This window comes from Phyllopteryx taeniolatus, chromosome 1 (genome assembly GCF_024500385.1).
Source record: "Phyllopteryx taeniolatus isolate TA_2022b chromosome 1, UOR_Ptae_1.2, whole genome shotgun sequence".
NCBI lineage: Eukaryota > Metazoa > Chordata > Actinopteri > Syngnathiformes > Syngnathidae > Phyllopteryx > Phyllopteryx taeniolatus.
The window spans coordinates 45,955,863-45,969,059 of record NC_084502.1 but is presented as its reverse complement, the minus strand read 5'-3'; the positions used below and the strand labels follow the sequence as shown (position 1 = coordinate 45,969,059).

Sequence of the window (13,197 nt, the reverse complement as noted above, 5' to 3'; positions counted from 1 at the left end):
TTTGTCTTTGTTTTAAATGTTTATAAGCTGTTTTTTTCTTTGTTTTAAATGCTTTTAATCATGTAAAACACATCAGGTTACCTTGTGTATGAAATGCGCTATATAAATAAATTTGTTTTGCTTTGCTTTACTAAGGAAAATAGAAATAGACACAGCTTCATTATATTTGTCCTCACTAAGCTTTCAATCAAATGCATGCTTGAAGAGTACAATAAACCCCTATCAAGGATGTCAAACTAATTTTATATGTCGGCCACACTGTAGTTATGGTTTCCGTTAGAGGGCCATTATGACGCCATATAAATGTATAATCACCTCATCATATTATTAGATACAGTACAGTGGAACCTTAATAACGGATATCAGATAAAACGGATATCGGGACTGAACAATGTGTCCAAAAATAGTATACATTTCTCATTTAAACTGCAGTTGACAGAGTCTGTTATTTCCAAAATTAGTCACTGTTGTTTACTGCCGCTGGGGTGCAATGCAGGCAGAGAATGGGACTGACATATTTCCAGGTCACAAATATACAATACGACTAAACGTGCCTCCCATGCTTAGGTGGTGGTGGTGGTGTTGAATGTGGGGCATTGACATAGTGGCCATGTCATGATGGTTATGTCTATTGTCTATTGTGTGGAGCGCAGCACAGAGAGAGGGGGAGCTGCATGGTGGCGTGTTAACTCTGAGGAATACAAAACACAAGTCTCTGGAGTCTGGAACATGCTATTTTTGGTCCAGTAACATTTTTTTGTCAAGCCGTTCACCTTTGGGAAGCACACTAATTCCTCGCCGCTCATGAAACCTATAATGAGTACTGTACGTCAGCAATGCCATCATGACCAAGCACGCCGCCGTGGTAAATTGGGATAAAATGTGAAACTTTCTAACTTTTCAAGCTTTTTAAAAAATATTTATCAGACAGCCGACCCCCCACCCCTATTAGTCCCTTCTATCGAGGTTCCACTGTATACACAAAAAAAATGATGGATGACTCGTTTTGAAATACGAAGTCAAACAAAACCATTTGTTCAACTATTGTTCAATTTATTTTAAAAAGTGGTGTGAAGTTCCGTCTGAACTTCCGCTGGATCTTTTTCTTTAGTGTCTGCTATACTAATATATAATATAGTCATTCATTCCCAGACGAATGTATTTTCTCAGTTAAGGATGTTTAATGCCAGAAATTTTGATATCACAGCGCTTGGAGACAAACTGTACGCCGGCTGATGAGTGTCTGTCGCCCCCTAGTTTATTCCCTCCTTTTATTCTATCTTGGTCTACACCCTCAAAGGGATGTGACACAGCCTAATAGTGTCTCAGCACTTCTCCTATGTGTGACTCAATGGTCTTAACTGTTTTTTTTTCTAGTTTGAGCAAGCTTAGGGTGCATAGATAGAAGAATTCAAGGCTATAGCAGTGAAAAGGTGACAGCAGTAAACAACTAAGACTCAGGCCTGAACCTAGCTAAGATATGTGCCTGAAAGAGGCTTATCCTAAAAATGGTTTGATAATTTAAAATGTTTACAATCACTCAGTGTTACTAAAAGTGAGGACAATTTGCAATTTTGGAACAGATTTTAGATAGAGACATGAAGTAGAAGCACATGATTTGCTTTCGCGGGCCACATAAAATGATGTGCCAGGCCGCATTTGGCCCCTGTGCATTGTCTGTGACACCTGAGCCATACATGAAGTACTTAATAAGTGCTGTGTGATTTCTGTCTATTAAACCCTAAACCTAAAGGTACTTTTGAAAACAAAAGTCAGGATGTGAAGGGAAGATGTGATGTAAAAAGGTCAGGTTCCTTATTTTGTACTCTCGCGTATTTCATTACAAAATGTTTTCCAGCTGACACTGCTCATTATGTGCCCTGCGACTGACTGGCGACCAGTCCAGGGTGTAATCAGCCTTTTGCCAGAAGTCAGATGGGTTAGGCTCCAACTCCCAGTGACTCTGAACTGGCTAAGAGGTATAGAAAATGTAAGGATGAATGGCTGGATGATATTTGTGTTTTTCCTATGACATATTGTCATTATCCTGGGTCTCCAGTACCCTTGTTTTTGCTTTTATTTATTTAATTAACATTTCAAGTTTATCTAATTCTCTGCACTTGGATCAACACACCTTTGCCTCCTCTCCACCACACAGACCTTTTTTCAATTCCAGCCCAAATAAACTTTGCAAAGATCCCTGTATGCAGTATGTCCAAAATGTAGCAAAGGTTGTTGTTTTTTGTTGTTTTGGCAACATTACAACATGTTACTATTCTCGTGTGTTTTACATCATTGCTTTTCAAAGTGTGGTGTGGTACACGGGCTTCCTCGTGGTACGTGAATCACTTTCTAAGAATAGTTCAGTTTTATTTAAATGACCTAGGTAATGGTGGCGGCACGGTGGACAACTGGTTAGCACTTCTGCCTCACAGTACTGACGACCCGGGTTCAAATCCGGCCTCGCCTGTGTGGAGTTTGCATGTTCTCCCCGTGCCTGCGTGGGTTTTCTCCGGGGACTCCGGTTTCCTCCCACATCTGAAAAACATGCATGGTAGGTTAATGAAAGATTCTAAATTGCCCGTAGGTGTGAATGGTTGTTTATATGTGCCCTGCGATTGGCTGGCGAGCAGTTCAGGGTGTAGCCCACCTCTCGCCCGAAGATAGCTGGGACAGGCTACAGCTAACTTCTATGCATTCTACGGTGTAATTGCTGCCTCTATTGAAAGTCAGGATGTTTTTTTAATACAATAATGAGTGAAGATAGTTTTTGTGAAACATGTTGGAAGGGTTTTTGTTAAAAAAATCGACCGATGAAATGCCTACTTGAGGAAAGAAGATATAGGTAGGTCATGGCATAGATTACATGTGACCTATGAAGACCACAGAGGTCCTTTAACTTTTAAAAAGAAGTACTTGTAGAAAACTTGAGTCTAAAAATAGATTGCACACGCAATAATGATAATAGATGGACTTTACACCGATTGTATCGGCCTTATCGGTATCGGACGATAATTCGCATTTTATGCTGATCGGCTTTAATGTCATAATTCGCCGATCCGATCAATTCTGCAAAAGACATTTACTCCGCGTCGCCATCGTGCACAGTATATTTGATTCCAAAAGCTAGTTTATTTTTAGCCTTGTCAAGTGTCTTTTGGCATAATAAAGTTATTTAAAAAAAAAAAAAAAAAAAAAAAAAAAAAACATGTCAGCGATGTGGAACAGACAACACGTCTGAGACAGACAACACGTAACGCCCGGATCACAATGGAAGACAAATTTGCTCTTTCACGATTGCACTATGTCAGACTACTGCAATAAAATCTTGTACCACCGCATCCCGTTTTTTCCGATCACTGGGCTTCATCGTGTCAACGCAAACGCAACCGGATACACTCGTTACCATGGCGACAACAACAATAATGGATCGCGCCGTGTGTTTGTAAGAACAAAATGGGGGAAAACGTGTGTTGGTGGTCACCGGTGCTCAGGAGAGGACGTTCGTTTAAGGCTTACTTCAGGTATGTTCACGTACTTTTAATACGATACGGCTCGTAAGCAGGCAACAAAAACGTTATGTAGCCTAACAAGCTAGTGGTACCACGAACGGTTGAACGTAAACATGCCGCCGTTCTGTCGAATCATGCTCTAAGGTTTCGGTGTGGGTGAAGTAATTTAATTAAAGTAAGTTAGCACCCATTATTTCTGTCATGTTGTAATGTTGGTTTGACCTGACTGATTAGAATACATGACCTGACTAGAGAAGTGATTTCTAACCTTTATGGAGCCAAGGAACATATCCTACAATTGAAAAATCTCACGGCACACCAGCAAACAAAAATGTCACAAAAAGTGGATACGTTAATTACTGTATTTACTTCCTGCCATCTAATAGAAGACCATTCATTTGTTCTGTCTGTCACTATGCCTCACTAGCATAAATAGATGGAAAAAGATACATTACTTATTGTAAATATAGTTTTTTGAGCAATTAAGTATACAAGTATATACAGTAAATTAACAGGTCATTTAAATAGACACATTCCTCCATCATGTGATCGGATCGGTGATTGGTTATTGGTTTTTTAAACTCGCTGATCGGTGATTGGCCCGAAAAATCCTGATCGTGTAAAGCCTAATAATAATAATGCATACACTTAAATAGTGCTTTTCTTGGCCCTCAAAGACACTTTACAATTTCATGCATTATTCATTCACTCCTCAGTCACACCCTGGTGGTAGTAAGATACTTGCATAGCCACAGCTGCCCTCGGGCAGTCTGATAGAAGCGTGGCTGCCATTGTGCGCCTATGGCCCCTCTGACCACCACCAAGCAGCCAACCACATTCACTATACGCAATGTGGGTTAAGCGTCTTGCCCAGGGACAAAATGATGACGTGCGCTCAGGTGGGGATACAAACCAGCGACCCTCCAGTTGCAGGGCGTACTATTACCCTCTACGCCACACCGCCCCAATTAATTGATGAATAAAAGTAGCAAGCGGCACGTAGATCAATGCAGCGGAGTAAAGGTAATGTTTCATCTTCACATAAATACTCAACTAAAAGTAAAAAGTATGAAGCATTAAAGCTACTCTGACAAGTTCATCCATCCATCCATCCATTTTCTGAGCCGCTTCTCCTCACTAGGGTCGCGGGCGTGCCGGAGCCTATCCCAGCTATCATCGGGCAGGAGGCGGGTTACACCCTGAACTGGTTGCCAGCCAATCACAGGGCACATACAAACAAACAACCATTTGCACTCACATTCACATTCACACCTACGGGCAATTTAGAGTTGTCAATTAACCTACCATGCATGTTTTTGGGATGTGAGAGGAAACCGGAGTGCCCGGAGAAAACCCACGCAGGCACGGGGAGAACATGCAAACTCCACACAGGCGGGACCGGGGATTGAACCCCGCTCCTCAGAACTGTGAGGCTGACGCTCTAACCAGTCGGCCACCATGCCGCCCAGACAAGTTCAATTTATTCAAAATGTTACTTGAGTAAATGTAATAGAGTAAATGTGGCGGTGGGTAGGAACACCGTTTGACTTTACACATTGCACTGTATTTTCATCCATCCATCCATTTTCAACACCGCTTATCCTGGTTAAGGTCGCGGGGCGCTGGAGCCTATCCAAGATGACTTCAGGAAAAAGGCGGACTACACCCTGAACTGGTCGCCAGTCTGTCGCAGGGCAAATATAGACACGAACAACCATTTGCAGCCACATTCACACCGTCACTGAGTGTGAACTGAACCCACACTGCCCGCAGCAAAGTCAGGCAAGTGTACCACTACACCATCAGTGACCTGTATTTTCAGACAGAGAACATTTAAAAGGTGACTGTGGATTATTATGCAAATCTTGTTCAAATAACGTGATTGGAATTTTGCAGTCATTAAAAAGAATAGGGATAATTTTTCCATTCCAAGCAAAGAGTAACCCGTAAGTATACCGTAACCTCCTGTGTTGCAGGTAAAAAACAAAAGAAAATGTTGACTATTTGTAACATGGCGGTATAAGAGGTAGATATAGAAATTGGACATTGGTATTCTGCCTTGGCAGGGGTACCTCTTCTTTTTATGTCCAGACACATCGTTATCTATGTAATCTACTATACTTGTCAATTCATGACATGACAGTGGCAACAAAAATAAATAGCTCTGAGTTAGATCAATGCGGAGCGATTGTGATTTACGATAGAACGAGGGAGGACGATTCTATCTTCACAGGAATTGGATTTTCAAGAGATTTTACTGGGGCTGTGTCGATTCTTGCGGATGTCGTCCAGCTCTGCTAATCTTCACATTGCACAATAGTCACTGTCTTATCAGTGGTGACAAGCAGGGTTGCAAGTACTGTACAGTGTTTATATGGTTACACATAATTTGGATCACTTCTCCATTTTCCATTTCCTTCAGTGTCATTAATATAATTTAAGAGCCAGGATGAAGGTGCACCCTCTCAAATTTCATTTTAGTGTTCCTCCCAAAAAAAAAATCTGTTTGATTTTGACTACCTCTTCAACCCAAAACCAGGGCCAACGGCAGCTCGTAATAGCTCCTTGAAAATGAAAAGTATCAATCAGCAGAGGCACGGAAAAGCTTTTGATGTCTTTAGTGGCTTTGGATGATTCCTGTTGCTAGTTTCAGTCTCAGCAAGGCAGGTAACCAAGAGAAAAAAAAGGATAAATCACCTTTATAGAACAGGAAGCTGATCAGCTTTTGACAATTGCATCATTGCACATACATAATGGAAGATTGTGAATGCTGGCTGGAACTCTTGACAAATAGTCACAATATATGGCACAAATGTTTGTGTGAGCACCAAGATATGTCACTCAAAGTACGTGTTCAAGGGATCATGTCCTTTGCAATTGAAATAGTTATACTGTAGTAAGTTAGTCTTCAGGGATCAGTGAAGGAATCCAGAGCCACAAAGTAATAAATATGATTGGCATACAGTGTGGATGCTGGAGGACATTATCTCCATCTAAATCAATTTGTGAGTGAGCTCTCTACGCAGCTCAGTATGTACTGTAGCTGCTGGGCCAATGTTAAGTGGCCACTCCCCAGCCTTCTATTCTAAGGCTGACTTTCAGCCATTGTACAGACTTTAGAATTGGAATAGGCTAATATGTTCTGACCTCTTTGTTGTGGTCAGAACCCACTACCAACCACTACTGTATCTGTGCAGAGCAATATGCTACAGTGATGTACAATCGTGGTGTTAGTAGCTTCCTGGCTTAAACCAGGATATGTGGAACATTTTTTAACTTCTATCAGATAATACCAGCACACTTTCTATCATTCCCATTGCTAATTTTGGCTGCATTTAATCATAGCCGTTTGTGTTGTTAGGTAGGAGCAAGCTTCCTTTTAAAAAAAAACATTTAAATTATTTAGTGAGAAAACACTTCAGGTGGTCAGACACAGCACCACTGTTGTGTCATGTACATTCAAACAAGGTGCTATTGATAAGCTAACTGATTGGATTCAAATTAACATTAATAACTCCTATAGGAACACAGATAGAGGACCAAAGAGAGGATTTTTGTCATGCTTCCGTTTTTTCAGTTTTTGGTTGTGTTTCAGTGCCTGGATGAACATTAGTGGGTCGGTCACAAACTGGCAATCAGCTGCTATTTGGAGGCAGTTGTGACAGCAGGCAGCGTCGGACTATTCACTTGGCCACCCCGCATGCTCGATAGTTTCGTATCGTAGTCCGTGCCTGCCATATAGTTATTCATCCTCGTGCTACCTGTGTGCTTCCTGTTTTCCGTTCCCGTGCATTCCACTAACAGTAAGTACAACAGTGATCTTTGTTTCGTGCTTGTTTTGACTTTTTGTACTTTTGTTTTCGTGGCGCCGACTTTTGCGGTATGGCTTTGACTAGCTATCCTATTTTTCATTCGCTTACTACTCCCGGCCTTTTGTCATGTCGCCTTTTGTTCGTTTGCCCTTTTTTCCTCTTTGCTTGGTGAGAGCGCTTTCTGTTCAAACATTTTATGTGATTTTGGTTAATAAATGCAGTTTTGTACTTCATCTGAGGCTGCTACTTGGGATCCACATTCATGGCTTAGCCGTTTGTAACAATTATATATATTTTATAGATATTATAGATAACTTATTTAGGACAATTTTGCATCACTGAATCCAAAAATGACCTCCGTTTTGTTTGTTCATGTCAAGTTTTTATGCCAAGTGGTTAACAGTTTATTAAACAAATGTTACAAATGTTCCCTACTGTAAACTGAATAGTAGACATTGATGAAAGTAAATACCTGTAAATTGAAGGTCACGTCATCATTGTTCAAAATTCAGGGCATGAACCTCCTTTTGTTTGAAATACCTGTACATGTCAACAAAAACATGTGGCCATAGTTCAAAAACCTGAGTAATACCAATGTGATATTTGGATTCAGTACATCAAAATTGTGCTAAATCAGCTTGGACAATAAATTTGTTGTTGACCAGTGTTTGTTTTCAAAATATTCACAAAGTTTCTCAGTTTCTGTTCGTGTTTTACATCTTGTGCATTGCATTTCAAATAAAAGTCCCAAAAATGGTGGTACAGAGGACGACTGGTTAGCACGTCTGCCTCACAGTTCTGAGGTCTCGGGTTCAAATCCGGCCTCCCTGTGTGGAGTTTGCATGTTCTCCCCGTGCCTGGGTGGGTTTTCTCCGGGTACTCCGGTTTCCTCCCACATCCCAAAAACATGCGTGGTAGGTTGATTGAAGACTCTAAATTGCCCGTAGGTGTGCATGTTAGCGTGAATGGTTGTCTCTATATGTGCCCTGCGATTGGCTGGCAATGAGGTCCCTCTCACCTGAAGTCAGCTGGGTTCGGCGCCAACCTGATGAGGATAAGCGGTTCAGAAAATTGATGTATGGAAGTCCCAAAAATACATCCATTTGGGGTGTTTTAGTCCTGACTGGAGGGAACTGGTTCACAAAATGAGTTTTCTTCGCTGTAGGGTTAGTAGGGTTACATTGTTGGTTTTATAAATTCAATCCATTCTGCTTTTGCTATGGCTCAACATTGAAATAACCTATATTTGATTGTTTAGACATAGACGTTTATCTTAAAAGGTGTCATGCTTCTCTTTCACAGAAGTGGAATTGAAATGTACAAAACAGTGAAATGTATCTTGTCTGGGCGGGAGCTCAGCAGCCCTAAATCGCTTATCCTAGAATCGCCCCTGCACACTCCACACCAACGTTGTACACCACCCAAATCTTAAAACATGTCTCCGCCACAGTGCTCCACCTCTATGTTTGCAATCATAGGCCACCGTCTATCCAAACAGACCAGGGAAGGCTAGGGAGGTGGGGGAGGCACTCAGCTGGCAGAAGGCAGAGGGGCTGACTGTCAAACACTCCGCAAAAATAACGTGGAGTGACCAGACGCGGTTGTTCTCGCCTGGCTTGCTTGTGGGCAAATGCACATGGAAGCACACTGGCTGCATAGTCGTGACGTCCAAACAAATAATAACGTTGTGAACAATTTGTGTCAAGCAACCATGCGATATTCGTGGCAAGAGACGGAATACACTTAATGACACTGTGCATTAAGTGACGTTTGAAGAAGAAAATGGAGCATGTTGTGGCTATACTGCAGTCACGAATTGTCGACGTATAATAGGAAAAAAAAAAAAAAAAAAAAAAAAAAAAAGCCAGGGGAGCTTGCGCGTTTGGGTTTGCTCCTATTGCCGCATATTGGTGGACTTTCGCCCGACAAAACGCATCGGCAGTACGCGGTAAACACAGTCAGTCGAACGAAACAATTCCACTTCAACTTTGGACAGGTATCAGATTTTTTAAAAATACTGAACTTACCTTCACACAGTTTCCGAATTTTTAGGAATGATCTCTGCCTTGTCAAGTCACAGAGCCATTGCAAGGGAATCAGTTCTCTGCGCTGCAGAATAGAGTACGCGGTTTAAAAAATAAAAATATTTTTTTTTAGAAAGAGAACAAATAGTACGTCCCACAAGTAGCGCAGGGCTCCGAAAATTACATACTGCCAAAGCGTGCACACCTGCAGCCAGTCCCCTAACAAACGCCAGCAAAACTGACAATGACGACAGAAGATAACACCACCAATAACGACATCGATATGGCGGGAGGCAATCAGTGCGATCATTCCGTGAAATCAGTCATGCATGCTCTCGCTCAGGACCACTAGGCAAGGATCGTGAGAAGTGACGATGCGCTGCCCCCTCCCTCCCTCTCTCTCTCTCGCTCTCTCTCTCTCTCTCCCTCTCTCTTTCTCTCTCTCTCGCTCTATCTCTCTCTCTCTCGTCGTAAACCGAAGACCCCTCTCTTTACACTTTCTATGACATCTGATAGCATCTGGAGAGCAGACATGGCACCTGTAAAGGTTAAGTGTCAAAGTGTTCCGAAACAACGTTCTGCTCTATGCTGCACGGCGCGCACTTGAGCAAAAGCTGCTAAACATTTTAGAAAAGGATTGGGAATTGGGGGGGACAATGAGATAGTTATACAGTATATTATTAAGTATACAGTAGTTATAAAAATATAGTTACGCAAAAAAGACCTTCCCCAATCAACATCTTGCTCCTACTGTAAGTCTCGTGGCCACCCACAGCCACTTTATGACCAAATACTGTAATGTTGAATGATTATATACCTCTTCCAGTGTGTCACAACTGTCAGTCTGTACAGTATTTACGAGCTACCAATGACTCAACTGCAGCCAGCAGTAGACAAAAGCTGAATCACAAAAGATGATGAATGGATAGGGTGCTGCCCTTCTTTCTTCCCAAATTGGAATGGTGTAATACAAATGGTGGACATATAGTAAGTGAGTACTCCTCACTGTGGGCCAATCTGGCAATAAAAAGGTTCCTACTTTGATTTGCCCCTCGCTGGGCTAACCGACTTGCGATTCTGTGAGGAGAATTCTGATGAAGGGACGCCTTTGAGGAAGAGGGAAAAAACTAGCCTCCGTTTCGTGAAAATGTGCAGTTGTGAGCTTTCTTTGTCATTCACAGGGCCTGGCATGAATAGTAAATCCTTAATGAGCAAAAAGAGTGGACAAACACAGCATTGAGTCCTCTTTCTCGTCGAGGTTTTCAGCCACAGATGGCCTCGACTCAATCAGCTGGTTTATATGCAGCTTTGAGGGGGCTAGTGTATTGAGGGCAACGATGGAACAACATTTGTTGGGTGTTTTGTTTTCTGTGAATTAAAACACTGCAAAACCTTTAGGCCACCACTTTATTTGTTGTTGAAGGAAGGCTATAATGACAGTTTACTTTAGTTTAGAGATGTGTTCCTCAATTGTCTTTGTTGTAGCATCTGTCTTATTTAAATAAACAGAGTACATCAAATGGGGGAAATTATTGTCCATCTGTTTGTCAGTTCAGAGGCTACGACCTGGTTCATCCTTTAGCATGACCACTGTGACCATAGGACCGAGTTGCTGTGAAATTAACTTTCTCTATCTGCCCCCTTATCTAAATCCTCAATCATCAGAATTTGAATTTAATTGGTTATTGCTTGGCTCTTCTACCAATTTGTAAATGTCCATACTATATTTATTGCATAATCTTCTTAACTGTATCTGTCCTCTTATTTACTGTTTTTATGTCAAAATGGCATTTCACATGCTTTTAAAATGTTATTAATTAATTAATTATTACAAAGCCAGTGGTAACTTAAGACTTGCAGAGTGTTGAAATACTGTAGTGCTTTATTTATTTATTGGTTTCACATCAATAACTTCTTTTACTGAGCTGTGAAAAAAAATGACATTTGCACTTCAAAACAAAATAAACCCCGTAGGTCATTGCCATTCGATGAAATTGAATACTTCCAATGGTTACAAAATAACTCCTTTCCTTCAAGTAGGACCTGAACCATTTAAGGACTGTTCCATTTAGTCCTACCAAGGCTAATGCTACTCTTGGATGTCACCTAACAATCAATTATAAATTGAGGTGTGAAATTGTTAAATATATTATAGAAGTTATCATTTATTTGCTTAGCTTGCATTAGTATAATGGACAATTTTAGATGTTTCGCCTTCAAAAAGAAGACTCAGCATCATCCATGGAAGGGCGCCTGGACCAAGGACGTGATCGGATATGGTCGGGTCGTGACAGGTGTTGGTCCAATATTATGTGTTGTGTCTTATTGCTTAGAATACTATGTCTGGGAAAAAACCCTCTTATTATCAAATATTTTGTGTTGTGTCTTATTACTTAGAATATTATCAAATATTTTGTGTTGTGTCTTATTCATTAGAATACTATGTCTGGGAAAAACCCTCTTATTATCAAATATTTTGTGTTGTGTCTTATTGCTTAGAACATTATGATTTGTAAATCCCTCCTATTTCAAATAAATGCAGGAGCGAGGGGGGGGGGATTGTTTAGAGCGTGTTGAGAGACTGTGATCTGAACAATCTCCCATACGCCCTCCTCATGAGAAAAAGAAACCAGCGTCTTCATTCCTTTTGTGTCTATTATAATGTTGGGTAAGATAAATCTAACATAAATATTGTTGAAGATATTAAGCTTAATAACCCAAAGATATCGTATGTATTAATCTTTGGTCATACATTATGTAAAGCAAAATGTGATAATGTATAATTCTGAAATGAAATCTAAGTGCACATTTTGATTTAACCCTGTCAACAAAAAAAATAATTCAAGAATGACTAAAACCTAAGTATAAAACATTCTTGTTTCTGAATGAGGTTACATCACTATTTACTAGAAATCTGGCACTGGAAGTTGATACATGACTTCATTACTTGGGCACCAGGCTTACTGTTGCATAAGTTATTTTCACATATGTTTAAGTCAAAGCTTGGTACAGTGGGAATTTTCGGTGAGCGCCACAGCCCATACACTGCCCCTCCAGTGGAACACAGATTGGTATTATACACTTAGAACAGTTCAGGTTTATTACGTACCCCTTTAGTTATGATTTTTTTAGTTTTTTGGGGGTTTTTTTTAGCAGGAATTTTCATTGTCAAACTGTTTTGTCAGACCTCGAGAAAATACTGCAATTGTGCACTTTTTGGCCTTTGAAACCGTACTAACAAATACCTTGTAGTTCAATAGGACAAAGGGAATTTTGCTCAAAGCATTTAAAAGTGATTGAAATCATGATTGCGGTCCATAGTAGATGAACCGACAAGCAAACTGCAAAGACACAAAGCCCTGTACTTCCTGCTGATGCCTGAGAGGGACATTTGGGAGGCGAAGGGGGCAAACATTTAATTTAATTGGGGTAAGGAGGTTACAAAAGGAAGCCTGAGTGGCAAACATGGCACAATGACAGTTGGTTCATAAGTTATGAGAGATGTGTCGTACTGAACAACAAATGTGTGTTGTAATTTGCATCATCACTTAGTCCAGGGGTGTCAAACTCAAATTCACGGTTGGCCAAAATAGAAAATTGGGACAAACTAAATATTTAATCAAAAATCACTGCGATGTACATGTTTCCTTTCTCTGCAGAAATGTAGCGTTAAAGTTTATCATATGACAACAAACTTACATTTTCCATAAACACTGAATCTGGAATACACAAAAAATGTAAAATTATAAACACGAGAAATAAAATTTTGCAATAAAAGACATCAGTGGTAATTGTTTGTTGTTTTGTATTTAAATAGATAACATGAATTCTTCTGTCTCTCCAGCTTCT

General features: G+C 40.5%; 1 protein-coding gene across 4 annotated transcripts in view; it reads right to left on the bottom strand.

The window, feature by feature from the left end:
• The window catches only part of LOC133489283 (interleukin-1 receptor accessory protein-like 1), a 232,364-nt gene extending 222,657 nt beyond the window's left edge, over positions 1-9,707 (bottom strand). For 2 of the 4 annotated variants that reach the window (XM_061798204.1, XM_061798214.1), the window contains exons 1-3: positions 9,554-9,707; positions 9,352-9,433; positions 2,383-2,538 (exon numbers count right to left, since the gene is read on the bottom strand). In XM_061798204.1, coding sequence (XP_061654188.1) covers positions 2,383-2,538; positions 9,352-9,433; positions 9,554-9,658 — 343 coding nt within the window. In that variant the 5' untranslated portion in view covers positions 9,659-9,707. Of the gene's footprint in view, positions 1-2,382; positions 2,539-9,351 lie in introns of all 4 variants that reach the window. The other 2 variants (XM_061798222.1, XM_061798229.1) reach the window with 2 other exon arrangements.
• Between the last annotated feature and the right edge of the window lie 3,490 nt (positions 9,708-13,197).